The 25,631-nt window shown below is 29.5% G+C and overlaps 6 protein-coding genes across 10 annotated transcripts; 2 read left to right on the top strand and 4 right to left on the bottom strand.

Moving 5' to 3' along the window:
• Positions 1-4: 4 nt before the first annotated feature.
• On the bottom strand, positions 5-6,404 carry LOC134835339 (glutaredoxin domain-containing cysteine-rich protein CG31559). Its single transcript, XM_063850214.1, has 4 exons — positions 5,676-6,404; positions 774-1,010; positions 356-421; positions 5-298 (listed from the first exon to the last, which is right to left on the bottom strand). Exons 1-4 carry the CDS (start codon positions 6,402-6,404, stop codon positions 110-112), a joined length of 1,221 nt encoding a protein of 406 aa, XP_063706284.1. The 3' UTR covers positions 5-109.
• Positions 6,405-8,275: 1,871 nt separating this feature from the next.
• Positions 8,276-10,098, top strand: LOC134835893 (GDP-fucose protein O-fucosyltransferase 2). Its single transcript, XM_063850895.1, has 3 exons — positions 8,276-8,486; positions 8,568-9,756; positions 9,815-10,098. Exons 1-3 carry the CDS (start codon positions 8,474-8,476, stop codon positions 9,969-9,971), a joined length of 1,359 nt encoding a protein of 452 aa, XP_063706965.1. The 5' UTR covers positions 8,276-8,473; the 3' UTR covers positions 9,972-10,098.
• Positions 10,099-10,245: 147 nt separating this feature from the next.
• LOC134835891 (uncharacterized) lies at positions 10,246-23,674 on the bottom strand. Of its 5 annotated transcripts, XM_063850892.1 has the most exons (11): positions 23,524-23,536; positions 22,820-22,923; positions 22,276-22,759; positions 18,331-18,448; positions 12,700-13,296; positions 12,253-12,479; positions 12,061-12,191; positions 11,863-12,001; positions 11,671-11,791; positions 11,435-11,614; positions 10,246-11,359 (listed from the first exon to the last, which is right to left on the bottom strand). In XM_063850892.1, exons 3-11 carry the CDS (start codon positions 22,340-22,342, stop codon positions 10,297-10,299), a joined length of 2,643 nt encoding a protein of 880 aa, XP_063706962.1. In that variant the 5' UTR covers positions 22,343-22,759; positions 22,820-22,923; positions 23,524-23,536; the 3' UTR covers positions 10,246-10,296. The 5 variants fall into 5 exon arrangements, with proteins under 5 accessions (XP_063706962.1, XP_063706960.1, XP_063706961.1 ...); XM_063850890.1 differs by lacking the exon at positions 22,820-22,923 and having other exon boundaries at positions 23,423-23,674; XM_063850891.1 differs by lacking the exon at positions 22,820-22,923 and having other exon boundaries at positions 23,456-23,674.
• On the top strand, positions 14,351-16,530 carry LOC134834379 (uncharacterized). The gene is made up of 3 exons (XM_063849020.1): positions 14,351-14,482; positions 14,552-16,018; positions 16,075-16,530. Exons 1-3 carry the CDS (start codon positions 14,414-14,416, stop codon positions 16,123-16,125), a joined length of 1,587 nt encoding a protein of 528 aa, XP_063705090.1. The 5' UTR covers positions 14,351-14,413; the 3' UTR covers positions 16,126-16,530.
• LOC134834380 (uncharacterized) lies at positions 16,389-18,214 on the bottom strand. The gene is made up of 3 exons (XM_063849022.1): positions 18,097-18,214; positions 16,581-18,038; positions 16,389-16,512 (listed from the first exon to the last, which is right to left on the bottom strand). Exons 1-3 carry the CDS (start codon positions 18,136-18,138, stop codon positions 16,441-16,443), a joined length of 1,572 nt encoding a protein of 523 aa, XP_063705092.1. The 5' UTR covers positions 18,139-18,214; the 3' UTR covers positions 16,389-16,440.
• Positions 23,675-23,759: 85 nt separating the features above from the next.
• On the bottom strand, positions 23,760-25,580 carry LOC134835892 (cytochrome P450 6a9-like). The gene is made up of 3 exons (XM_063850894.1): positions 24,421-25,580; positions 24,134-24,352; positions 23,760-24,058 (listed from the first exon to the last, which is right to left on the bottom strand). Exons 1-3 carry the CDS (start codon positions 25,487-25,489, stop codon positions 23,874-23,876), a joined length of 1,473 nt encoding a protein of 490 aa, XP_063706964.1. The 5' UTR covers positions 25,490-25,580; the 3' UTR covers positions 23,760-23,873.
• Between the last annotated feature and the right edge of the window lie 51 nt (positions 25,581-25,631).

The following is a 25,631-nucleotide window of genomic DNA, read 5'->3' as shown; positions in this document are numbered from 1 at the left end:
AAATTCTGTTTAATTTTCTTTTTATTATTTTAAAAATATGATTCTTATATAATTTACTCCATGTCCTTTGAAACCTTAAAAGCTAATAGTTTTTTTTGCTTCAATTATATTAACAATCATTACAATTATGACACTTTACCAAACCCACTTCATCGCATGCCATGCATTTTAAAACAAGAAGTTCCTTCGTAAATGAATGGTGTTTTCGGTGAACAGACTTTTTTGATCCTCCACAACTATTGCAAGGTAATAATCGAAAGCCTCCACACATTTGGCATGTTATTGTAGCTTCCAGGCTCTGCAAATAAATAGATTTAATATATTATTATTTGTTATAGCATTATCATTCATTTACCTTGTATGGCTTCAGTAATTTCCTCAACTCTCCATTTTCATTGAGGGTCTCTACAGTAGGAGCATTCTGTAAGAAAATATAAAAGTCTTCCATTATTAAATCGATTTATTACGCTTATGTATTCGGAGAAATTTCTTACAAAAGAAGAAACTAGGTATTTTTATTGAAAAACAATATCATTGATTACGGTAAAATCCTGTTTTGAACGCTATATTGCATACTTATATTCATTTTATACATCTTTTTAGCAATGTGTGATCAACTTATGTACATATATTCTAATTTTAACATTATTCAATCATTTACTTTAATTAATTGTGATTCTGAAACTTAATCCTTTTTAAATTAATCTCAATATGAATGGATGAACCCACTCATGTTAGAAAATAAGAAGTGGACAATCTTTTAGAATACTTACTCCAACATATTCTCCATCAACAAATAGTTGTGGTACTTGTATTTCGTCGCTCTGTAGTCTGTCTCGTAGTTCTTGTTGGTAAATATTTGACATGAATATGTCTCGTTCTTCATATTTGACCAATAAAGTTTTTAATATTTTTTTAACATTTGCACAGTCTGTAAAAGTTTTTCGTACGATACCCATACTTGTAGTATAAACAATCACTTTACCAGCCTCTTTTTCTTTGTAGTTTTGCTAAAAAGAAAAAAATTGAAAATTATTGAAATAATTGAATGTATAATTTAGAGGTAGACTCGCTTTCAATACCAAAATATATATGTACACATGTTTTTCGTAGAAACATTAATTTTTCATTCTGATTTATGATTCTTTTAATAATTGATATTTATTTTCGATTCCTCTGTTATTCTTCAGCGGTTTTTAATACTTAAATGTACTTGTTTTAATTTTTACATATTTGCATTCATAAGAAATCATGATGCTCTTGCAAGTGCAATTGAATATCATATCAATTTTTGCAATAAGACAAAGTATCTAACATTTTATTGTAAAGTCAATGTACTTCTTCTTGATATACAATTACAGTTATGTTACAACGGATTATCTCACATTGCTTCACAACTCAGTTCAAGACAAGTTTTAAATGAATAAAAAGTATTTCAACATATGAAAAACAATCAATATTTTTTTAGTTAAAAAACACTGATTCAAAACCTTTTGAAAAAAACTGTACACATCTCTTCAGAGAAATTGCTTTTTAATTTTTTATATATTTATCATTAGTGTTTAATGCAACTTTGATCTCAAATGAATATCTGTAACTTTCCTTTCATGTCATTATTTTTATTTCATTGCATTTTTTAGTATTTCCATACACATAATATATAAATATTTTTAAAGTATTTATAATTTGTTATAAGTATTGAGTAATTAAAAAGGAGTCAAAACATATGGCTTGCTCTTGTGAAGTTCTGACAAATTATTTTTTGTTATCTTCTCAAATTAAGGGTAAAAAAATGCAATTATTGTTTCTCTTCCATTAAAAAAAACATTTATTAGAAATTTGATAAAAATGAAGAAGATTTGCTAAAAAAACAATTTTAATCATATTTCAATCAAATCTGATAAATGCGAAAACATATATTAGAAAATGTCAATTTCAAGGCACACGAGTATACGGACAGACAAAATCATTGGCACGTTACCACATTTTTTCACAATACATATAAAATGTGGTAAAAATATTAAAGATACACATTAGAGATTTCGAAAGTAATTTTTTGTACATATACTTTAAATCATTCATTTCACTTTCATTTGTTGTAATGCAAAGAGTAAATACAAAACAAAGAAACTCAGAAGTAGCATGTGTAATTATCTAGATAAAGAAGAAACCAATAAAGTTATTGTCTTTAAATCTCTTACACCTGTTTGATAAAAATAAAATAGTTAATATTATAAGTTTTGAGATCTAAAGCAAAAATATATTATTTTGCGGCTATGTGATTATTTTAAGATATAAATTATGTACAAAACAAATTCATTTATACATTTTACCTATAAAGTTTTGTAAACATCACAGTTTTTGTCCTCCATTAAAAATTTTAGTGAAAAATTTAATTTATTTTATTATTAAAACTAAATAATTAAGATTAAAATATTTTTTATACATTATTTATATTTAAAAAAAAAAACAATAAACAAGAGTTGGTATGCACAGTAAAATTCAAGCAACCTAAGTATAAAAAGTTGTAATTTAATCATATGCACTGCATCACATTTGTCATTAGGTTTTATGTTATTTTATTTGGATAATTTTGATTCTACACTTTTTCTAATATAAGATTATGGGATTAGTGTGAGAATGGTTTTTGGTAAATAACTATCGTTACACATGAAACAGTGTTTTACATTAAAGAAAGAAAAGATTACAAAAAAAAGAAAAATTATCATGATTTCTGTTAAATCCATAGGTATTTCACAGAAAATTTAACATCATTGAGACTAGTTTTGAAAGTGATTGTTTTTCTTTAAAATATGTTTTTTATTTAAAATAATGAACCAAAACATTTTAATAATAATATTTATAGTAAAAATAATCTCTTACTCTTATTTTTTGTTAATCTTAATAAGGAGAAGCATGTAAAGCGTTGATTAGCATTAAATAGTAAAAAAATAATCCATTGATTTCAATCATTCAAATATGTACCTAATATATCAATTCGAGTCTGTTGATGGAAAAAACATCAAGGAAACGTTAGAAATGTCTCAAATTTAATTAACATATTTCATTATGGTGTAACCTTGTTTTGACACCCTCACGTAAATTGTTTCACTCACTTTAAATCAAATATTAATTTTCAAATGACACTGAATAATACAGTTTTATACTCTTACACCCTTACACAGATGTAATTTCTCTTAATAGTTAGATAGAAGTAAATTATTTGATTCAAAAACAATATGTTTTTGCATATAAGTTAAGAGTTTTTTTTTAAACTTGGTTTATATTTCCTTAACTATGGTCTAAGACATTATATTTGTTGAGTAATTATTAATTACTCAATCTTATTCTTATACAGCATTTAAATAATGATGGAACTAAGTCAGTTAGCTAAATCAGCAATTTCAGTCATTTTATACATTACCCATTTCCATATTCACCTCTTTTTCGTTTATCTCTTAAGCTTTATTTGAGTGAGTATAACTGATTTATATGCAAAAATGCAAACAAGATACTTTCTCAATCAGTGTATTTGCGCTTTCATCACCAAAGATTATACAGATATTTATATTTATAGCTAATACCGATGTATAGCTAAATATCTAATCATCAAATTACACTTAGTCTGGAGTACACCGTGATTCATTTTATCAAACATGCAAATTTTATGAATGAATCTTTATTACGTGTACCTAATAATTGAAATGTATTTAAAAATAACATACTTATCTATTACTACATTTTGCACTAAAAAAGAAGAAACTTAGATGTAACAAATCATTGTTATGATGAAATTATTTTGCAAATACTTTAAGACAGGTCAAAAATGACTACCCAAATAAACAACGAATCGCCGCAAGTTTTGTTTTCCTTTAAAATTGGTTTCACAGTACTTGATTTTGTGAACAAAAAAATTATAAAGAATAAAAAACTAGTAGCTGTAATTTTTGCGGAAGTTATATAACTGACTTCCAAGCTTGATTAGGTATTACTGGCATTTAAAAATAGAATAATTAAAACATTATTTTTTTATTAATATCTCTAATTTGTTTGTATCATTCTGTTAACCTATAAAGTTTTTAATTTTTTTTTGTGATTTTATATTAAATTTAGATACTTAGGTTAATTTGCAACTGCAGTTATACAATTTTTCAGACTATGGATCAATTTTTGCGAAATGACCCATCTACCTGCAAGACTTTAAATGACATCTTTCACGTTTATAATAACATAGCCAATCACCGTAAATACAATATAACACAATATTTGATTGCAAATAACTTACAATAAACTCAATTATATGATTTTTATACAAGGCTATATGATTTTTCTGCTCAATTGAACAGACTAAAAAACCAATAATCAGACCAAACTAAATCTGAGTTAATATTTCGTGGCACTTACAAATACATACCTAAATCATTTTTTAGTCAATAATTTAGATATAAATTCTGATCAAAGGCTATTGAATTTGATTTTTTGTGACAACGAATAAATAAAAATCACTTTAAATATAAACACTTTTGGATTCTAAAGTAAATTCTTTAATTTAAAAAATGTAAATTTATTAATCTATCTTTTAACGAAGAATTCATTGGAAATTCATTGAAAACGGTCTTTAGTAAAAAAAAAAATAATATGAGGACTCAACTGTTATTTTGCTTAGGGGTCATTTCACGAAAAATCACAACTTTGCCAAGTCGAAAATCTAAGAATTTTTCCACCTAGCTAGAATAAAAAAATAAGAACCTTTTGTTCTAGCGAAACTCTCTGGCGGTGGATTCTCCGAGTTTTTCTTCAGAAACTGCTTTCATTATAGAGTAAAATGTATGAAAATCGATACATTTTTTGGGTTTCTTGTGGCAACGGTCCGTTTCCGACCATATGTTTCATAGAAAAAATTGATCTACTCAACAAGACAAACAATTCCAGTGAAAAAAAAAATCGAAAAAATTCGACCTGAACTTTTCATGCTCTAGATGTAAAGATTCTTAGATTTTTGATTTTGCGAAGTTGTGATTCCTCGTGAAATGACCCTTAAATCAAAAGTTTATATTTACTAAAAGGAAGTTTAGTATCCAAAATAACTATTTAATTAAAATAGGTAATTAAAATTTTCAATTTTATATTTTTTTGATTTTCAAATAAGGTGGACATTTTTAACAAGAGAAGATTATGAAAAACTTCAGATGTTTTTGCTTTATCATACAGTTGTATATTTCAGTCCAATATTTAATAGTAATAAAGCCGGTTTTAACACAACATCGAATTGGTAGTTATTTTGATCAATAAAATAATGATTTATTTTTTTTTAGAAACGTAAACTTTCTATTGGTAATGATTTCTAGAATTTATTCGGTATTCAAAGTAAATGTTGTTTACTTTGGTGTCAAAAAAAAAAAATAAGTAAATAAATAAAGCAAATAAAAAGTTTTATTTAGTCTATGAAAAAAAACAACGATTCAACGAATCATTTTCAAGAAAATTCTTCTTAATTGGTGTTTGTTAGAAGCGGTAAATAAACATTTTTTGTAACTAGTTGGTAGTTTACTGGTGACCAATAAATATATTCAGTTTAAAAACATAAAAAAGATGCAGAGAGAAAGAACAAGCAATAATAACTTAACAGCACCATCATATGTACAACAGAGCAAAATTATAAAATTACATCTTACCGTAGCAGTGTGCTGTTGAATTTTCAAGAATGTTGCTATCCCGTTTCGAACTCTGTTTCGAACTCCACGTACGGTGCCTTTGGCACTACGAATTGTTGAATTTCCACTTTGAATATCTCTGAAGCCAGCAAATGTTTCTTCCGTATTTTGCACTGGTACGGCGGCTTCGTCCAAATCATCGTCAGTATCTGGTGTTGTATCTCTCTCATTTATATGGAAATTATAAAACTTGTCATCATCATAAACATGTGGCTTTGTCGAATCGGCATAATACTGAGCATTGTTTGTCTTCTTCAGGATTGATTGGGGCTTGTATTCGCCATTAGTTACCGTTAATTCATGGAGTTTTATAGTTATTTTACCAGTATCGTTTTCACTTACAACCGAACTTCCCATCAATTTATCCTCATTTGCCTTTCGCAAAATAGTGTTTGTCGTGCGAATGTCTTTTAGTAAAGAATCTGGAAGTGGTAAGTAACTCAAACTAAATCGAACTCTGGCGTTTTGAATAGAGGATGTAGAACTGAGACTTGATTCACTTTCATCCGAGTCAGAGAAATGCATTGGCATATTTCGAGTGTTTTCAATAACGGTTGTACTGTTCCCATTTAACAACACTTTCGTACTTTTATTTAGCTTTTTTGGCAAAGGTGGCGGAATGGGGGAAGTATCTTCACTACAAGTACCACTATCAATGGAATCTGCATCTTGATTATTCGTGGCTTTCATTGCGTTAGACATTAAGTAATATAAGTATGTAGCACTTGTGTTATTTGCGCTACCGTTATTTTTGTGTGACTGATTTTCATTCATAACTTCAGAAATAGAAATAGTATTGTTTTCTGATCTTTGAACCATATTTTCAGTTTTTCTTCTTTCTCCGCTTTGCTTAATTGTAAATATAATAATGCATTAGTCACAGATATCAATTGTGTTTTTTCCCGTTTTTTTTCGTTTCACCAATTATTTTGCAAAAAAAAAAAAAATAATAAAACAAAATTTTCCTTCATTATATGCATTTAACTTTGTATATTCATTTTAATTTTTATTCTTTGCTCTGTAACAAAATATTTCCTACAATGTTGTCTTCAATATCGCTGTTACACTTGTTTCTTATGAGTGACTTTTCTCCACCACACTTTTTTCTTAAAATGTATAAATATTAAAGTTTTGAAATAAGATAAAATTTCTCGTTTTTATTTTATTACATTAAGCCTATACTACACAATTTCTATGCAATACAAGCATTAACAGAAAATCGAAATGTGGTGTTTATGAAACAACTTCACCTTGCTGCAGCTCAGTATCAACTGATTTTCAATATTAATAAAAAAAAAAGATACTGTATGAACGCTTGATCACGACGACGTGCTTGCTCTCAAACTTTTTCTTGTATTTACAATGGCTGAAAGAAGTATATGTGTGCGTTACTACCTAAATACAAGTAGTATTCGAAAGCTGGCAACATGTACATATGTGAGCTTTAATTTTCATTATGTTTTGTGCAAACATTATAGAGAAATGCTTTCTAGTTGATATTTTTATTTATTCAATGCGGTGTATATGTGTTTGTAAAATTCATAAAAATGAATGCTTGCGATAAAAAAATGATCATTATTTTCGAAATTATCATAAATTCATTTTGATTTAACGTATATTAATCCCTCTTGGCTTTTAACATAACATTTTTATAATTAAAACTTTTTTTTTATTTTTTGCTTATGATTTTTATTTAACAATAAACAATGATCGTATTGGTTTATTTTAATCAATTTGCCATTCCAACTTTTTATGTTTTAAAGGGCATATTTAAACTCTTTAGAAATTACGTAGAATCTTTAATTACTTCAAACAAGATACTTGAGTTTTCAGCGGTATCAGCACCAAGTCTAAATCTAACTTTTTTAACTAAGGACGAGCTTAGAAAACAGAAACTGATTTTATCAAAAGGAGAATTCCACTTCAGCTTTGAACGGTTGTGCAGATGAACGATTTGTGATGATGATGATGATGATGGTTGACTGACATGGTTGAGGATGCTTCGTGTCCTGGTCACCCTGTTGCCCAACTTATTTCCATGTTCAAATTCAAACCTCTTTTTTCAATAAGGCTCTAAATTAAATCTTCAAAATAAATAGTATGCAATTAGTTTTAGAAGGCATACTTGGGAGTTTTTCTTAATTTTCCATTAATCGTCCTAAATTTTCCGTTCCGAAATCTTGTTTTGAATTGTCTGAAAAGATTCATGACAAAAAGATTTTGGGCTTTAATTTTATAAATAAAGATTAATATTGAGAAGTTTTTTTATTCAATATCAAACTAAAACCTTCTAAACAGACAACCCTTCAGCAAGGCCGGGTTATGTTTCACTATGTTAAGTACGGACCGGACAGATAGATTGCGAAAGCTATCTACAAGAATTATTAAACACGAACAATTGAAAGAACTTCAAAATTCTGCAATGTTTTAATACTAAAAGCTATACTGTAGCCAAAAATTGGTGTAAAACTTAAAAAAATAAAATAACTGAAATTGTCATGCAGAAAACCATGTCACTTTGAACAGCTGTTGTATACGACGTTTATACGGATTGTAAATAAACTCTTTTGACAGTAGATATTAAAGAGTCAAAGAAAACAAAACAAAAAGGAAACAAATTAATCATTTTCATATTTAGAGCGTGCTCCACGCGAATTTTGGAGAGCTCTTTGCTCGAATACTACTTTAGTTTTATCATGTTAATTGTTGAAATAGAACTTTTTATCTAGATGAAGAACAAGTGAATATTTTTATAGGAAATGAATCTTGTTCGTAAGTTTATTTTCTAAAAAATTTTTCTAAATACACCTACCAAAGCCTATTACCACTACAAATTTCTTTTCTATGATTCAGTATCTCAGGGTATTTGGTCTGCATTGCTTTTGCTTATGTGCCAGGCAACTTCCTACAAGTTCTGTGATATTAAAGATTATTTAGATACGAGCAAATGTTACAATGATGTGCCATCTTTTACTAAAACCAAAGACAGGTCTTTCTACATCTTGTATGACATAAATCAAGTGGAAGGTTTTAATCTACGAAGGGATGTGTACATACGTATGGCGACTTTTGTTTGGAGCATTCGCCAAAAGCCAAAGTACAAAAATGTTAAACTAGTTCTTCCTCCATTCTTGAATATGTATCACTGGCACTCACAGAACATTGACCAAAAACGTGTTTTCTGGGGAGAATTTTTCGATTTGGAAAGCCTACGAAAATTTATTCCAGTTTTAGATTTTCCAGAATTTCTCGCAGAACTTGATGACACTTTAGGGGATAGAAACAAAACGTACATCGATGAAGTTTTTAAGTTGCAAAGTTACGACGAGATGTTCGAAGATGGAGTTTTTCGAGATAAATTTGAAAAGGCTACGTGTAAAAATGACGACGAAAGGCGACGTGGTACTTATTTCGGATATAAAAACCTAACACATCGCACGTTTGCTTGCATTAACTTTCAAGGAGGTGCAAAGATGTTAAAGAAAATGCTTAATAAGTACAAGACTCCCAATGCGGGATATAATACGATGGACAACCGTCCTCGTATTGTACTTGTACTTCGAAGTGAAACGGTCTTACATGATTTCTGGTCAACCCCTGTTTACTGGAAAGCACGTAGATCATTGCGTTTTAGTAAAGCATTGACTTTAATAGCAGAAAAGTTTCGACATGATTTCCTACATTCTTTCAAAGATAAAGAAATGGTTCAGCGGCCGGAGAATTGGCTCGACGAAAAGCCATATCGAGGTGCAGTGGGTGGCAACTATTTGGCTGTACACTTGCGTAGAGCTGATTTCTTGTATGGTCGAGAGGTGCCAACTATACAATCAGCATCTGCACAAATTAAAAATAAATTAAAAGAACTAGGACTAGACATAGTTTTCATCGCTAGTGATTGTACCGGAAAAGAGTTTAATGATTTGAAAAAGAGTCTACATGCATATCGAGTTGTGAAATTTAAACCAGAATCAAAAGATCAATTTGAAAAAATGAAAGATGGTGGAGTCGCTATAATCGATCAAATTATCTGTGCCCATGCTAGGTGAAAAAAGTTTGATTTAATTTTTAAAACATGTCACATGTTTTGTTTTCATTTACAGATATTTTATAGGAACATATGAAAGTACTTTTACATTTAGAATTTATGAAGAACGCGAAATTTTAGGATTTGACCAAAAATCAACATATAATACATTCTGTAAACGTGAGGACATGATAAATTGCGAAACTAATACGCCATGGACCATAATGTACTAAAGCATTTTTCACATTTATGTATATTTATATATTTTTTTTTATAAAAATTCATAAAACCTTTATTTTTGACTAACATACATATCATAAATACAATATAATAAAAATTTCTTGCTTTGCGAACTAAGTGGACTCTAAAATTTTAATGATGTTTTTCCATATGAATACCGAAGGTATAAATATATTGAATAATTTTTTAAAAAATATTTTCACATGTCTACTGAGACTTTTATAATTTAAAACTTAATTAAGGTTTACAGATATAATGATATAATTTAAATCAGTCAATATTATTATCTATCGCATTGTAATTTCATAAATGTTAATTTTATGACTTGTTACTGGAATCAGCTTCTTGTTTTCTTTCCAACGGTATGTAAAGTTTCGGCCTGATAGTTTTTGTTTGTCTTGTAGGTTTAAAAGTGGGCAAGTTAATTTTTCTCAAGTCCAGTGTATTAACATTGTGTTCATCATTTTTTTCTTGAAGAACCTCTCTTATTCCACTAAAATTACTGTAACTTCTCAAATAGTCCTCTACTTTTTCCAAATTTCGTGCGGGTGTACTACGGAAGGCTCTTTTTTGAGGTCTCTCTACTTCGAATGTATCAACAACGGTTCGACTATCTTCAACTATGTTTGTATCATTTTCGAATTCGTCATAAATATCAGCTGTAGTTTTAAAAAAAGTTGGAAATTGCTCCGTTAAATACGGAAGAATCGTTTGACGAGCATACCGTTCAGCTTTTTCAAACATACTAGCGATTTTATAAGGAAAGAGCTGAACCATTATTGGTTTTGATTCAGTTGAATTTTCTTTTGAATTTCTGCTCGAATTTGTGGTTTTGATTTGTTGTGTTGAATTTAGATTGCTGGAAGAAATTTCAAAAGAACGCTTATCATTAGCTCGTTTCAACGTTCTATTTTCCGGTTTAAATTCCTTCAAATTATTCAATTTAGTATCAAAAGTACTACTTTCGCGCTTAGGTTTCAATATAACAAGTGGTTCTACTATTTTTGAATTTTGATCTATTTTTTTGTCACCGATAATTGGCTCGACAATTTCTTTAATTTGTTCTGAAGTTTTTGATGTATTTTCCATGTGCGGAGGAATGATTGGCATCCAGGGTAAAGAATTTGATTCATCGTTCTCTTTACTACTAAAATAAGTATTTATGTCATTTGTATCACTTCTTTGGATATTTGAAGAAGTAGTTTCTTCCATTACAGGCATACTAATTTTTGTTGTCAATTCATCCATAATAGTGGTTGTTTCGTCTACAGAAAATTCAACCTCCTCATCGGAATCATCTATGGCCTTACAATCTCCAGGTGTTAGAATTAAATAAATTGGAACTTGTGACTCCAAGACCATATGTTTGCAAATTGAATAACTGAATAATCAAGTAAATTAATGAATTTGGTCATTCTATACTTTTATAATTATAAGAGAAAAAAATTCAACTTACGTTTTCCCCATACTATCCATCATTTGAAATTTGTTTATGCTCCAAGTTGTTAAGCCTCTCGTGAGCCAACCTTTATATTCCGTGTAAAGTACCGAAATATTTTTAGGAAATCCTAAAGCAGGATGTGGTACAATAATTTGAGAAATTATATCTCCAGCAAATAATTCATCGTCGTCTTTCCTAGAAATTTATATAATCAGAAATCATTCATATAACAGATTACTAAATTAGCTTACTCAGTTATCATAAATTTTTCAGTTAATCCTCCATCACTCATCAAAGTAACTTGCAAACGTCCCAAAGTCCTCAAAGGTAAATCGTGGTGTGCGCTGTAAACTCTTATTCGGTATTGATTAGCTAAAAGAATGATCATTTTTTTTAACTTTAAAATATTAAATAAAAATTATAGTAATAATTTATTAGCTCACCACAAAAAGGCTCTTCTTCTCTTGTCTTAAGATAAAGTTGCCCTCGTCCTGTTGATTTATCGGCATAATAACCCATATTTCCACAGGCTGCACCACTTGAAGACTCAATACTATTGCTCTCACATTTGAAACACTCTCCCTAAACAAATAAAAATCCAAGTGAAATTTAGGTTACAGCTAAATCAATCAAATAAAGACCTTCAAAAAATCCTCATATGTTTCACAAGGAAAGGCAGGAAATTGGCAATTAGGTGCAACAGAATCGATGAAAAACTTGTAAGCTCTTCGGTGATTGCACAACGACCGGCCTTCTACTTCCGTTGGTGGAGCTGCATTGGATCAATCATTAATGTAAAAATAGACAACATTTCTTTAATAGATGAAACGAACCCCAAATAATGTCTGTTACGGCGCCGACAAACAAATTCGAGCATCCATGTTGTCCCCTTCCTCCATTTGGATAAAAATCTACATGTCCCATTGGCTGCCAAGACCCCAGTCCACCCAAAATTAAGTTTTGGCCGTTGGAATGTACCACATCGACATACAGAGCATCAGTGTCATCTAATCTTGCTTTTGGATGTTGCGCTTCAAACAGTGGTCCTGCTGGATCCAACCTAATAAAATAAATACCCACATTATTATTTTTATATAAATAAATGTTAAATATTACTAAATTTGATTAAACCAAAAAAGTAAACTTTTTTGATGATTATTCTTACACATCGATAGGTAGAAAGAATTCAATTAAAATATTAATCAAAAAAAGTTACAGTAAAAAATATTTTTCTGCTACTCACATAGAAATATTTAAAATTTTTTAAATGACATAATTACCCGGTAATTCTCTTCAATCCAGGCAACAGAGCTCCCGCAAAACCAGCCACATGAGCCCCCAAGCTAAAACCAATGATATGAACTTTTGCCAAATCTATAGTATTATGCTCTACTAAGTCACGAAGCACGATAGCAATTTGACGACCAACCAATTGTGTGTTTGTAGCAGCTCGCACATAATTTGGGAGCGCAGCGCCATTTTCCCAATCGACACAAATAACAAGACAATCTTCCACGGCCATCAAAGCTGAGCGTAATTCATAAATCCACACATGAGGACAACTGCTACCGAAACCGTGTACAATAACCCTAACTGAAGTGAATTTTGTATGTCCGAATTTCTCGTATATCGGTGCTGAAATGTTTTTACGATCTTCTATATCTGTTGCTATACTTGAAGCATTTATATTTGGGGCTACATCTTGAAAGGAAAATTCTAGAAACGGTTTTTCGCTTCTGTTTTTCGCTGAGTAGACTAGAAATTTAGTTCCAATTTCTTCAGGAGCAGATGGAAGCATGTCCAGGTAACCGAAAGGTCCGGCATCTTCAAAACATCCGAGATCACCATAACAAACACTGTTTTCAGCTCGTTTGAATCTGAAATCGAAAATATAAAGAGAAACATTAGCTGATTTACAAAATATAAAAAATTAAGGATAATAAAGGATCAAATTGTGTATGGAAAGCTTTTGCCGGTCTGGGGAGCATTAAAACACAGAGTATCAGAAGCATTAATTTTATTAAAATAGTAAATACATTAATTTAAAATTTGTATTTTATTAGAGACTAGATTTATGTAGATATTCGAGTAAGTTTTCGTTAAGAGTCAAAAATGTTTTTTTTTTAGTTAAATGTTTGCAAAAACTAATTCCTTCGTTCATTTTGGCTGTACGGATATTGAACTAATGCATCATGATAAGAAGGTGGGGACTCAGTTGGGTATCTAAAATTTAGAAATCACGTTTAATAATTACAAACAAAAATATTATTTTTCTTTAAACATATTACTGGTTGACAGGCATCGGCATCGGCATATGCATTGGCATTGGCATAGTGTTCAATGTAGGATAAGGAGTAGACGCTGTTGGGTATGGTGCGCAAGAAGTAGGACTAGCACATGGACTGGGAGGCTTAATAGGCACCATTGGATAACTTTCGTGTTGAACAGCATTATCTTGATTGTCGTTAGTCGGTCGCTCTTCCGTACAAAAATATTTGAAGATAGCGTAAATGAATCCGCAGGTCACAGTTACTACCATAAAGATAACACAATAGAGGAATGCATTGAGGGTGGGCAGAATAAAGTGACTCATTTTAAAAGGCTTTTAAAGATAGGCTTTCACTTTTGTGTTGATTTTTTCATGTGTTTGTTTACATTGAAAATGAATTTTTTGTGTGTTTTTTCTTAAAGTTGCATCTTTTGCCATCCATCATTCACATTCAAATAAAATTTAGTTTTTTTTTTTATTTTGTTTAAACAAATTATTTGGCATATAAAATCAATACAAACACTATTGTAAAAATATTTTTTATTTTTTATTTATTTTTATTTTTTTTTTGTTTTTTAAATAAACTTGATTTTTTCTCTGTTTTCGTCGTTCATTTTCAAAACGTTTCCTGTTGAACATTTTTTTTTTATTCAGATGAAGAATTTACAGAAATTGAACCAAAATATTTAAATAACAAACTTTTAACATTTTTTTCTTTGAAAACGATGTATGCTAAACGAATCAAACTTGATAGTGAAGAACCTCCATTTCCAATAAAGCAACTGTTTGATGAAGTTTGTATATTTTTCATTATAATATTTGTTTTATTTGTTTAATGAATTTTGTTCAAAATTTAATTGTAGATTTTGGAGGAAGTCTTCACACATCTGAAACCGAAAGATCAACTAAGTTGTCGGCAAGTTTGCCATCTGTGGAATGATCTATTATGTCGAGATACACGTCTGTTAAAAAGCAGTGTCGGAATACATTTGGAGATCGATAGTGAAGCAGAAATTCATTCTGAACACCCAATAGTTCCAATCCTCAAACAAAATCCTGCACTGAAAATTCGTAAAATTAAACTAGATGCGGGACTTTTCATTTCAAATAATGGCGAAACTGCCAATACTGATAGCTTACAGGAATATTTTTCTCAATTCAACGAAAGGAATTTAGTCACAGAACTGAAAATCACTTTCTCCAATTTCCAAAACTTGGCATTTTTTAATATTGTTTTCACGATGCTTGAATTGTTTGACAAGGTAAAGATTCTTAGCTTAAATGTTGACGAAATGGATCCCAGTTTAAACAGTCATCACATACATTTCCCAGAGAAATGGGATATATGTCAATGGGCATCAGTTGAAGAACTACATTTTGTATACTTTGAATGGGATATTCAGGTTTTTGAAAATTACATGTATTTTTGTGCAAAACTGCCGAGTTTAAAAGTAATTACGGGAGTTCATGGTTACAACGAAGCTTTTTATCGAAAATACAGTGATAAGATAAAATTTGCTTATTTTCAATACAGACATCTGGATGCCTTAATTTCTTCAAATTTTGGAATTCAAATGAGAGGTGTTCATATATTATGCAATAATGACTATAATGATGTTGCACGTATTTGGAATTTCCTAAATAACAATCAAAAAGAACTAAATGATATTAGTTTAACGCTCGATGATATATTTCACATTGAAGAAAATCTGATGAGGCCTTTCGAATCAAACATTAACTACGATAAAGTACGGGTACTGCATGTACATGCACCTGTTGATGACGAACAAGCGCATCGATTCCAAAAAGACTTACTGATGTTTAAGAATATTAAAAAACTCTACGTGAGCTTTACTAATTTCGGAAATTGCTTCTTTGGTCATGACATCATAGAAAGTTTGCCAAAGTTAGAAGTTGTCGAATATCTGACACACGCGAGGACAAACACAATCACATGCAATATTTGTTTTAGTACCCTCATTAAAAGTGTTAAATCAATTAAGAAACTTTCTCTGTGTATGCCTGTTACTCAACAAGACATTAAGCTGGTTTCTGATACACTTCTAAATTTAGAGGACCTAAAACTGGTAAAATTTTCAACAAATGCAGAGAATATATATAAATTTTGGCCACAAATGCTAAAACTCCAAGACATCTTGATTCCCTTTCAAACAGAGTTGCTGAATCCTAACATTTTATCTCATTTTTGTAAAGCTTGTCCAAATTTAAAAAATATTCGTATGTTTGAATCGGATAGCTTTAGTGAAACAATATTATCGGCTTTTGTGGAAAAATTATCAAAATTGGAAAAGATTCAATTCGATAATGGAGTAAGGAAACATACATTTTTTTACGAGCTAATAATTAATGTTTCAACCTTTTTCAGACCTTTGTTGTGCAAAAAATTGACGGAAAGAGAAGACTAGTGAAAAAGTAAGACCTTAGAATCGTTCTTGTTTTTAATTTCTAGATATAAAAATAATTTTGAAGTAAAAATTTTCTTATGTACCTACCTAGAGTTATCAAACGTTATTTTTCAGTTTAAATTATTTTTTTCTTAAACTACTAATAATCATTGTTTTATCTGATAACATATTTTGCTTAAAGAGTTTCACAAGCAGTGCCTTTTTTCTTAATAGTGTAAAGATTTAAAATTATTTAGTTTCATAAAATTAATTGAAATAACTTTATTTTCAAAAGTTTCTATAAATTGACGTAATATTGTTCATTTTAAATTTCATAGAAATTCTAATTATTTTTGTCTTTCCTGATAATGAATTTTTTCAAGAAATCGTTTTTCATTTTTTATCTTAACGACAAATTTCTGTGAATAATAAAAAGAAAATACATTGTGAATCATTCTATGAGACGATAAGTTTCAATAACAATTACCTTATTTCCGAACTGAAGTTTTTCTAAATAGAAAAGATTTTGAAGAAATAAATTCAATTGCCATTTTTTTAGATTATCAACGTACAAAAACTCTACTTTACGTAGATTAGGACATCCTTTGCAAAAATTTAGAATCTCAACCTTTGTTGTTGCTTGTCGAAGTGGAAGAACGATACTTTTAAGGGACTCCATTACTGGCCAATGTTCATAAGTATACCTTAAATCAAGCAAGCGATGAATTAATAGTTTATCAACATTTGTGGCCACATTTCTTAATCTTGCTAAGACTCCGAATTGTACAGGCATTTCGAAAGAAATCATTGTGGAGTTTCCAATAGTTTTTATGAGAGCTTGTATACATTGGTCGCATGTCAGAGGTTGGTCACATGCATTTGATGCATTAAAATAAACAGTCTTTAAATTTGGCAAAACAACCGATTCATGTCCAAAGAAGCATGATCCATCCACTAGTAAGTCAATCGCTAAAGATTCTAATTTTTGAAATTTGACTAGCGTGGAGAAAAACTCAACTCCATTTACTCCACATACACATAAGTTCAATGTCAGTTGCTTCACTTTGTCATAATTATTTGGTCCCAGATGAAGTGACGGTCCCACAATCGGTTCATTTAGATGTAAATGATCGAATGTCAGGCCGATGTAATTGAGTTCTGGTTGATTTTCATTCAAAAATATCCACTGTTCTGCTGAATTTTCATGCAGTGATCCATCTAACTGTAATTCCTTTAAACTAATTCCATTTGCCAAGGTCATAATTGACTCTAACTCCATTGTAAAAACTGTAGTGGACTTAATTTTAGCAGCATGCTGTTCGTAAAATGCTTCATTGAAGGCGTTTAAGCCCCATATAGCCTGCAAACATGGCATTTTGTCCAGTAAATATGTAAAATTGACAAAATTACCAGCATTCCAAAAGTCAAAACCCTTGAAGTGAACTTCCTCTATTGATACCCAACACACGTTTGACCAGCGTTTGTCAAATTTAACCTCGCTGCTACCACTCATTACGTTGCCCATTCCAAAATTAAGGCGAAGTACTCGCACTTCTTTTAGGGCCGAAAGACAAATAAAAATTAAATCAAACATTGATTCATTCTGATTTTTGCTGATGTTAAAAGTCAGTTCTTTGACAGTATGTAAGGATCCAAAGGACTTTAAATAACTTCTGCAAGCAGCAGATTTCGGTAACTCAGAGTCTTCTATGAACAAATCGGCATTCAATGTAATTCGATTGATTTTTAATGCTGGATTCAATTTAAGCGACTTGACCATTGGATGTTGGACATCTACGGGAACTTTTCCATCAATTTCTAGATGTACTCCTATTGAGTTCAGAAGCAATCTCGTATGTCGAAGAATCGTATCCCATTTTTTGCAAACCAAGCGACAATTTAAGAGCTCTTTTGGTGAAAGTAAATCAAAAACTTGTTCAAGAAGCTACAAAGAAAAATAAATGTATTTCACACATTGAAACACTTAAACCTCTGTTTCAAACCTCATCAAAAAGATAGTATATTGGTCCACAATTCGACTCCATCCTTTTGATTTTTTTAAAGTACTTTTTTTTTATATTTATAAATAAACTATTTGTTTACGACTGATAGACATATTGATAACTCAAAATTGAATTAACTTGAAGCAAACTCGTATTAACTTGTATGGAAAGCTTCGATGTCGGACTTGAAACTTTGATTCCCATTCAAAGTAATTTTCAGAATGTTGAATTTACCTGTTTCTTGTGCTAGGACCTTTCCATTCCTTTAAGGACTCTTGAACTGCTTTGACTAATTTTATTTCTTCCAATGTATCTCTATACCATCGGTCATTAGTTAAGCCATGTGCTGTATCTACAAAAATAATTTAAAAATATTTTTAAAATTTTTGAGCTTTTAAGAAAAAAAAAAAACAGTTATTAAAGTATCTATGAATTTTAATTGTATTTAAATGAACTTGATGTAGTTCTTTAATTATTTTTTTAGTATGCCAATTTACAACAAAAAATTTAAGAAAAAAAGTCATTGACAAATATTGGTTTACTTGCACAAATTCAACAGAAGAAGAAATAGGAAAAAACACGATCTCATTAATAATTTTTTTCGAAAACAAAGTTTCAACACATCTCTTAAAGATACATATAAAGAAGGCAGAGATAAAAAATAATAAGGTGAGTAAACCAAACCAGAAATGCAATTCACAAGAGAAAACTAGATCAAGGTCTTGAATATGAATGTTGGTGTAAATATGGAAAGGCCGTAAAAATAAAGAACATCAAAGAGACGAGTATTTTTTATTTTCTAATTTGTACTAAATAAAAATATAGTAAAAGCAATTTATTAAGAAAGTGTTATTGTTATATTTTTTTATAATTTGTCGTTTGACTTGAATATAAGGCTGATATAATCTTTGATGTTGTGAAATTGTTATAAATACTAACACTTTAATAAAATTTAATAATTTTTTTTTCACTTTGTAATAAAAATCACGATGGGAATAAAAATGAAAATATTAAATTTATAATGAAATAATATTTAATAAATAAAAAAAACATTAGGTACTTAAAAGCTTTAAATGCTTAAAATAACTTTACATCTGACTGAATTGAATTTGAACACGACTCGAAGTTTAATCTGTTACGTTGATTCTTTAGTTCATGATTTGGTCATGGATTCTAAAATATATATTCGTATGTGTATGTTTGGTAGTATTGCATAAACAAGTACTTGGCAAAAAAATTCATTATATGTAATATACTATTACAATAAATAGAAACTATAAGTTTTATAATGCGCCTCACGTATGTTAAGCAACATATAAATATTGCTTGAAAATGACTTGTGGCGCAAAATTGCAACGAAATATTAAATTCAGTTCCGATGAACAAAATGAATTATTATTGTATAAACTAATTTTTACAATATAACAGAAAGGGTAGCATTAATTCTATTAAGCTTTGCGTATCAATTACATATTTTGGAGAAAACTAGTTCTAGCAGTCTCATATAAATAAGCAAAATAATTATTACTTAGTAACAGTACAATAAAATATTTGTCAAGATTTAGCTGACACTCATGTGCACCTCTTTATTACCTGTTCATGGTTGCTTGATTCTCTATATATATTTGTCTCTTTAAATTTGTTTTGTTGAACAATACAAAAAAATAACAGCGTAATAATAACAATTGTGTCAAACAATTTAAATCCGCTATAACATTATACTAAATAGTAACAATAAAATATGTACAAAAGAGATAAAAATTCATAATGGTTATAAGTAAAGCTTGTCCACAGCAAAATCGGCGAATCTTGAAAACTTAATAGCACAAAAAGTATTAAAGATAGGAAAAAAGTTGTTATTACATTTGAAAATGTATTAAAAGTAGAAAATAATTTGAGGTATAGTTTGGTCACTCAGATGTATTGTTAAGAAGTTATAGCGTTGAATCGAAAAAATGTCCAAAATAGGCTTTACCAAACATTTCGCAACCTGTAAAATTCTCAAAGTGCATAATTTTTCAAAACTTCTGCCATAATTAGTTGTTTAGCATTATTTTCTGATAATTTACAAAGTTTCAGCTCAATAGATTCACAAATGGCAAAGTTACGGGAGGATATATGAACATGCCTCTGAGGAAGCCTTCAAAGCCTTATTCCCCCGGGTCCTATCAAAAGTCCGTAAAGTGCAATGTATTCAACTAAAATTGGTTCAAAATAGTAAAAAAGGCTTAAGGGACTTCAAAAAACATCCAAACTTCGCGTTAATATGTATTTAATAACTCATTTATTGCAGTTATTCAGGCTTGTAAGGCTCTTTTAGACCTCAATATATAATGTTCCCCCCGCAGTGATTTTTTCTGACAATTTTGTCCAAATTCTTTTATTATACGCTTAAAGAACATTAAATCAAACATTTAGAGCATAGAAACCTTTTCCGGTCAGCTTAAAACAACAAAAATTTTATCGTCAATTTTCACATTGATTTTTCTCGTATGGAAATGTTTCAAAGAGCCTTATAGCCCTATTTCTTACAGTTTAGGCACAATGATCCGGATGGTTTTAATTTTTTTGTGTTTTGAGGGACTTAATATAAGATTTATACAATAGATTCATTCGCTATGTCAGTTGTTTCAAAATTTTGATAAGCCTCATCATCTTAGATGAGCCTTCAGAGCCTTACGAGCTTCCTCCCCTAATAAGGACCCCTGCTTCCGGATTGTTGACCACCTCCGCACATGTAATTACTTAATAACGTTCCAATTTATCGATTCATTACATTTGGAGCGATAAAATTTGCTTTTTTGGGTATATTTTAGCACAAAATCAAAGAATTTTTAAAATTTTCCTAAATTTTGGTAAAGTCGATTTTTCACTTTTTTTCTTATTTCCTCATTATTTCCAGAATAGGTAGTAGGATCAAAAAAATCTTTTCACAAATCGTTAGTAGAGAGTCTAAACTTTTAGAAACATATTGGGTTTTCAAGAAAGTCTTTCATATTCTACGAAAAAATTGGACTTGAAGATTCGCCGATTTTGCTGTGGACAAGCTTTATAAGCAATAGCAAAATATTGAGATGGTCATATTAAATATTTATTCCGGGTTATGTCAATTTAAGTTCTTTTTTGTAAATTTACATTAAGTTTAATATGACCACTAATAACTTAATTACTTTAAATTCAAAAAGTGAATGTAAAATAACGGAACGGTTTAAATAATAAATTTTTCTATCTTAAAAACTACAGATAAAAAAATATAAATTAATAAAAAAAAATGAACACATATATTTCGGTAAAAAAATTTGGTGAAACAAATAAAGAAAGTGAATTTTATTTATATTTATTTAACCATTTATCGTAAAACTATGTGATTGTCACCTACTATGTAAAAAAAGATGTTAAAATTAATTTAAATATAAAAGTTAAAGCCCTTTTCACTTGATGTTTTAGACAATGTTGTTGTAGGTTTATGTGTAGCTTTCATTTGTTATTCATTTACTATTATTCCTCATTTGAAATGCGTTTCTTTTCTTTCTTATTTTTTTTATATTAATACTGTGTGAACTTATGGTCAAAAATAAATGCGAATTCCATTTACACATCATATTATTAACATAGAAACTTGTTGTTTCTCTTAAATGAACTTTAACCCGTTTATTTCAAGTACCTATTATCTTTTTTGTAAAGTTGTACTGCACTTAATCATAAATACTGAAAGTAAGTAATTTCACTCATATTTTCATTAATACCTTGTTTTCCTATGTTCACACCATTATTATCCAAATCAACATTCACTTCTGAAAGGCACTTATGCTTGACATTGAATATTTGTGCACGTTCGTATTTTTAATATTCTTATGCTATTTATTTATAAATATTTAAGTCAGGCATATTTTACAACCACTTCCAAACTACATCAAACTTAGTAAAAGACAGCTTTTTTAAACTACTTGTCCTACATTTAAGAAAAAGTATAATTTTGTCTTTTGTACAAGCAATGTTTTAAGTTAGTTAACTCTTCACAAGATGATTTATCAATGGTTACTCTGATTGTGCTAAACGTTTAGATTGTGCTAAAAATACGTATCAGAAAATTAATTTGGTCAGTTTTTCGAGGTTTCTCATACTTAAACTGATAAAAAGCTAAACATATATTCATAGTAGTATAAAAATATAACTTACCTTCTTGGCATGTAATACTAAAAACAAAAATTACAATCCAAATAATGTTGAAGTAAGAAGCATCCATTTTTTATTTTTCGAATAGGGTTTTTTTTTATTAACTTTTAATTATTTAACTTTTATTGTATTATTTTTCGCATTTATATTTATCACTTGAATCATTGTTATTTAATCACTATACTATTTATTTATGTTTAGTTTTTAGTATATTTCATATATTTTTGTGTCATTTTTATATAAAATAAGTAAGATTTGCATATTTTTGCCAATTTATTGACTCACACCTTTGCATGGCTTTCAAAAATATATTTTTTTTACCTCGTATATAATGTGTAATATCTAGTAGACTAAGTTTGAATATTTGTGTTACAAAACTTCAGTTGCATTTTAATAAATGTGCGACAACTAGTAGAGCTTTTAATTTTTAATTGTAAGGTGTTCAATTAAATTTTTATCATTGTTACCCGGTTCTATTTTTTTTTATCTGAAAATAAGATATTAAATAATAATTTTAACATTTTTATTAGTACGAAATTCAACCCACTCTAGCGACTTTTTTCTGTACAATAGATTCACATGTCGCTTTCACCAGTGAGTTTCTACAAACAACTGTGGGCAAAATACATATATGAACTCAGTGTTCAGTTTCTGCTTAATTTAAAAAAAAATATTTATATTTTTTTATGTCTCAGGATGTGTATGGAAAAATACTTTGAAAAAATAAAGATTTCAATGATACCAGTGAATGCATGTGAATCACAAAAACTTGAGTTTTATATAAAAACTAAAAAGCTGAAAATGAACCTTTAGATAGGAACTAAATGAAATAAAAAAAATGAAACTATTTAACTGTGATTAACTTCACGAAAAATCTCACAGATTTTTTTTTGAATCTAACTGTATGGTGGAACCTGTTATTGCACTACCATTTATGGGTTCATGTGTTTTCTTTTTAAACACTTTTCTTTTCATTTGAACAGTGCAGTTTAAGTCTAGTAGTTCAGACATATGCCAGACAAATGAAATATATAGTGTATAACTTCCTACTTTTCGGTCCGGTGAGTGATACAATATTTCTATTATTACTATGGTATCATTGCAAATTAATTAAAATAAATAATCATAATAATAGAGTGATAAGATGCACAAGATTCTCTAATTTGATTTCTAATCTCTGAACTTTTATTTTATTTTTCCACATTCAAAACTTTAAAATAAATTTATTCGTCGTCGTCAAGAACTACATACTCGCGCCTTCACGTCTCTCGACTAACTGTTTGTTCGTTTATTTATTTTCTCTGCCTTTACCTACCTGTTTCTTTGCATTTATTGCTGTTTGATTTAAATTCGCTTTTATATTAAAGCGTACAGTTATACATGTAGCGTAATACTTAAAAGAAGGTAGGTACTCATGAGTATCAGTTGAATCATGTGGTTTTAAAATTCGAGCACGGAAGATTAATCAAAAATTATGTATATAAATAACATACAATATTATCTTTATTTTATTGATGATTCATAAAAAATATTTACGCTGCATATGATATATCCTTAACACTTTTTTTCAGATATGTTTTCCTCAGAAAATTTTTTTTTCGCTAATTTTTTTCAAAAGACAACCATATCCCATCAACAGATAAAATTATTTTTTTAGTTGAAAAAGACAATGGCACTTTTGTTTTCTCACTGAGGCTAAATTTAAAATTCTTCAGCAAAAGAGCAAGACCTATCTTGGTTTGTTGTAGTCCAAATCTATTTCCAATACAAAATCTAGGACCTTCGCCTAAAAATTATTAACGTAAAATACACAATACCCCTTCCTAAAAAAAATAACGGAATAAATTATATACATATTTACCGAATGGCATAAACGCTCGTTGGTTTTTGGATCCAGTTTCAAATCTTTCTGGAATAAAAGACTCGGGATTTTCATAAAAATCTGGATCATGATGAATGGCATAAATCGGTATCATTACAGGCATTCCTTTTTTCATTGTGTAATTAATCGATTCAATGTAATAATCTTTTGTACATTTTCGAACCAACAAAGGTAATGGCGGATATTTTCTTAGAGATTCTTATTTAGGTTGAGAAAATTAAAAAAAAGGTTATTAAGATTCAGTTTCATTTAAATATTATACTCACCATCTATACAAAAATCCAAATATGTCATGTCATTAAGAGCTTCATAAGTCATTTCTTCATTATGGTTAGCCAATGCATTAATTACATCATTACGAGCCTTCTTTTGTATATTTTGATTTTGTGCCAATTCAAATAAAGTAAATGACAAAACTGTCGAAGACGTCTCGAAGCCTGCAACAAAAAAGACAAATGCTTGAGCAGCTAGTTCATTCAATGTTAGGGGCTGATCGTTCTGATTTTTTAATCGAAGAAGTATATCCATGAAGTCATTCCTATTAACGTTATTTTTTTGCCTGTGATCAACAGTAGATGTAACGACATCCATGAAAAATTTTGTAACTTCCTCTCTTACTAATCTGTATCCAATAATTTTCGCAAGTCTCTCGTATGATAAAGCAAGGAACATTTTTATTCGATTATTGGTTGGTGGCTCAAATACTTTCTTTCCCATCGTCCGGAATTCCACGTTTGGATTCTTCAAACTATTACAATCCAAACCAAAGGCACAAGTGCCTATCATGTCCGTAGTGAAACGAGAAACAAGATCTTTAATTTCTAGCTCAGGAGTTTTTTCGCATTCCATTTCTAGAACTTTTACAAGTTGAAGTCCGACAACGACCATCGTAGAAAACATAAATTTCATTTTGCCCGAGCTAAAAGTTGGTGTCAGTTTGGAACGCAAATTTTTCCAGCGTCTACCTTCCAAATTGAATAAATGGGCAGATAAGGGATCCAAAGACTCATTAAAGTATATACCACGGTCATGGAAATTCTCAAAATCCTTTATTAGGATGTTTTTGATGAGGTCAATGTCCAGTGCAAGAATCGCTGGTTGAATTGTAAGGAACTGGCCACAAATCGGGGATAATTTCTTAAATTGCTGATAATGCTTTAAGGTACTAAGTGATGAGTGAACTCTGTGTTTTCCTGATTGAATAGTGCCCAAAGGAAATGTAATTTTTGGACAGGGAATCCCATTATCGGACCAATACTGAAATCTTTTACGAATCCAAAGGTAACACGCACAAACTAAAAGTATCACACAACTAAAAAAGTATACCAAAAACATGTTAAGGGTATTTTTTAATACATTTTTAGTGTATTTCACGGAATCTTGTAAATAAATTTGAATAAATAACAAAGTAACTTTAATTACATACAAAATCCCGCTAATTCAATTGCATGTAATAGCGAGTTGAATGAAAATGAGA

This window comes from Culicoides brevitarsis, chromosome 3 (genome assembly GCF_036172545.1).
Source record: "Culicoides brevitarsis isolate CSIRO-B50_1 chromosome 3, AGI_CSIRO_Cbre_v1, whole genome shotgun sequence".
Classification (NCBI taxonomy): Eukaryota; Metazoa; Arthropoda; class Insecta; order Diptera; family Ceratopogonidae; genus Culicoides; species Culicoides brevitarsis.
This window is presented reverse-complemented; position numbering and strand designations above follow the sequence as displayed.

Bases quoted from the DNA above. Each gene is read 5' to 3' on its own strand.
- LOC134835339 (XM_063850214.1), bottom strand. From the start codon at position 6,404: ATGAAAGCCACGAATAATCAAGATGCAGATTCCATTGATAGTGGTACT. The intron at 1,011-5,675 runs GTAAGATGTAAT...TTTTCTTTTTAG, and splicing joins TTCAACAGCACACTGCTACG to CAAAACTACAAAGAAAAAGA. The intron at 422-773 runs GTAAGTATTCTA...ATTTTCTTACAG, and splicing joins TTGATGGAGAATATGTTGGA to AATGCTCCTACTGTAGAGAC.
- LOC134835893 (XM_063850895.1), top strand. The intron at 9,757-9,814 runs GTGAAAAAAGTT...TTTCATTTACAG, and splicing joins ATTATCTGTGCCCATGCTAG to ATATTTTATAGGAACATATG.
- LOC134834379 (XM_063849020.1), top strand. From the start codon at position 14,414: ATGTATGCTAAACGAATCAAACTTGATAGTGAAGAACCTCCATTTCCA. The intron at 14,483-14,551 runs GTTTGTATATTT...ATTTAATTGTAG, and splicing joins TAAAGCAACTGTTTGATGAA to ATTTTGGAGGAAGTCTTCAC. The intron at 16,019-16,074 runs GTAAGGAAACAT...AACCTTTTTCAG, and splicing joins AGATTCAATTCGATAATGGA to ACCTTTGTTGTGCAAAAAAT.
- LOC134834380 (XM_063849022.1), bottom strand. From the start codon at position 18,138: ATGGAGTCGAATTGTGGACCAATATACTATCTTTTTGATGAG. The intron at 18,039-18,096 runs GTTTGAAACAGA...TTTTCTTTGTAG, and splicing joins TATACTATCTTTTTGATGAG to CTTCTTGAACAAGTTTTTGA. The intron at 16,513-16,580 runs GTAATTGTTATT...TATTATTCACAG, and splicing joins AACTTCAGTTCGGAAATAAG to AAATTTGTCGTTAAGATAAA.
- LOC134835891 (XM_063850890.1), bottom strand. From the start codon at position 22,342: ATGGATGCTTCTTACTTCAACATTATTTGGATTGTAATTTTTGTTTTT. The intron at 13,297-18,330 runs GTAAATTCAACA...TTTCGATTTCAG, and splicing joins GGTCCTAGCACAAGAAACAG to ATTCAAACGAGCTGAAAACA. The intron at 12,192-12,252 runs GTTCGTTTCATC...GATCCAATGCAG, and splicing joins CGTAACAGACATTATTTGGG to CTCCACCAACGGAAGTAGAA.
- LOC134835892 (XM_063850894.1), bottom strand. From the start codon at position 25,489: ATGTTTTTGGTATACTTTTTTAGTTGTGTGATACTTTTAGTTTGTGCG. The intron at 24,353-24,420 runs GTGAGTATAATA...AACCTAAATAAG, and splicing joins TTTGGATTTTTGTATAGATG to AATCTCTAAGAAAATATCCG. The intron at 24,059-24,133 runs GTAAATATGTAT...AATAATTTTTAG, and splicing joins ACGAGCGTTTATGCCATTCG to GCGAAGGTCCTAGATTTTGT.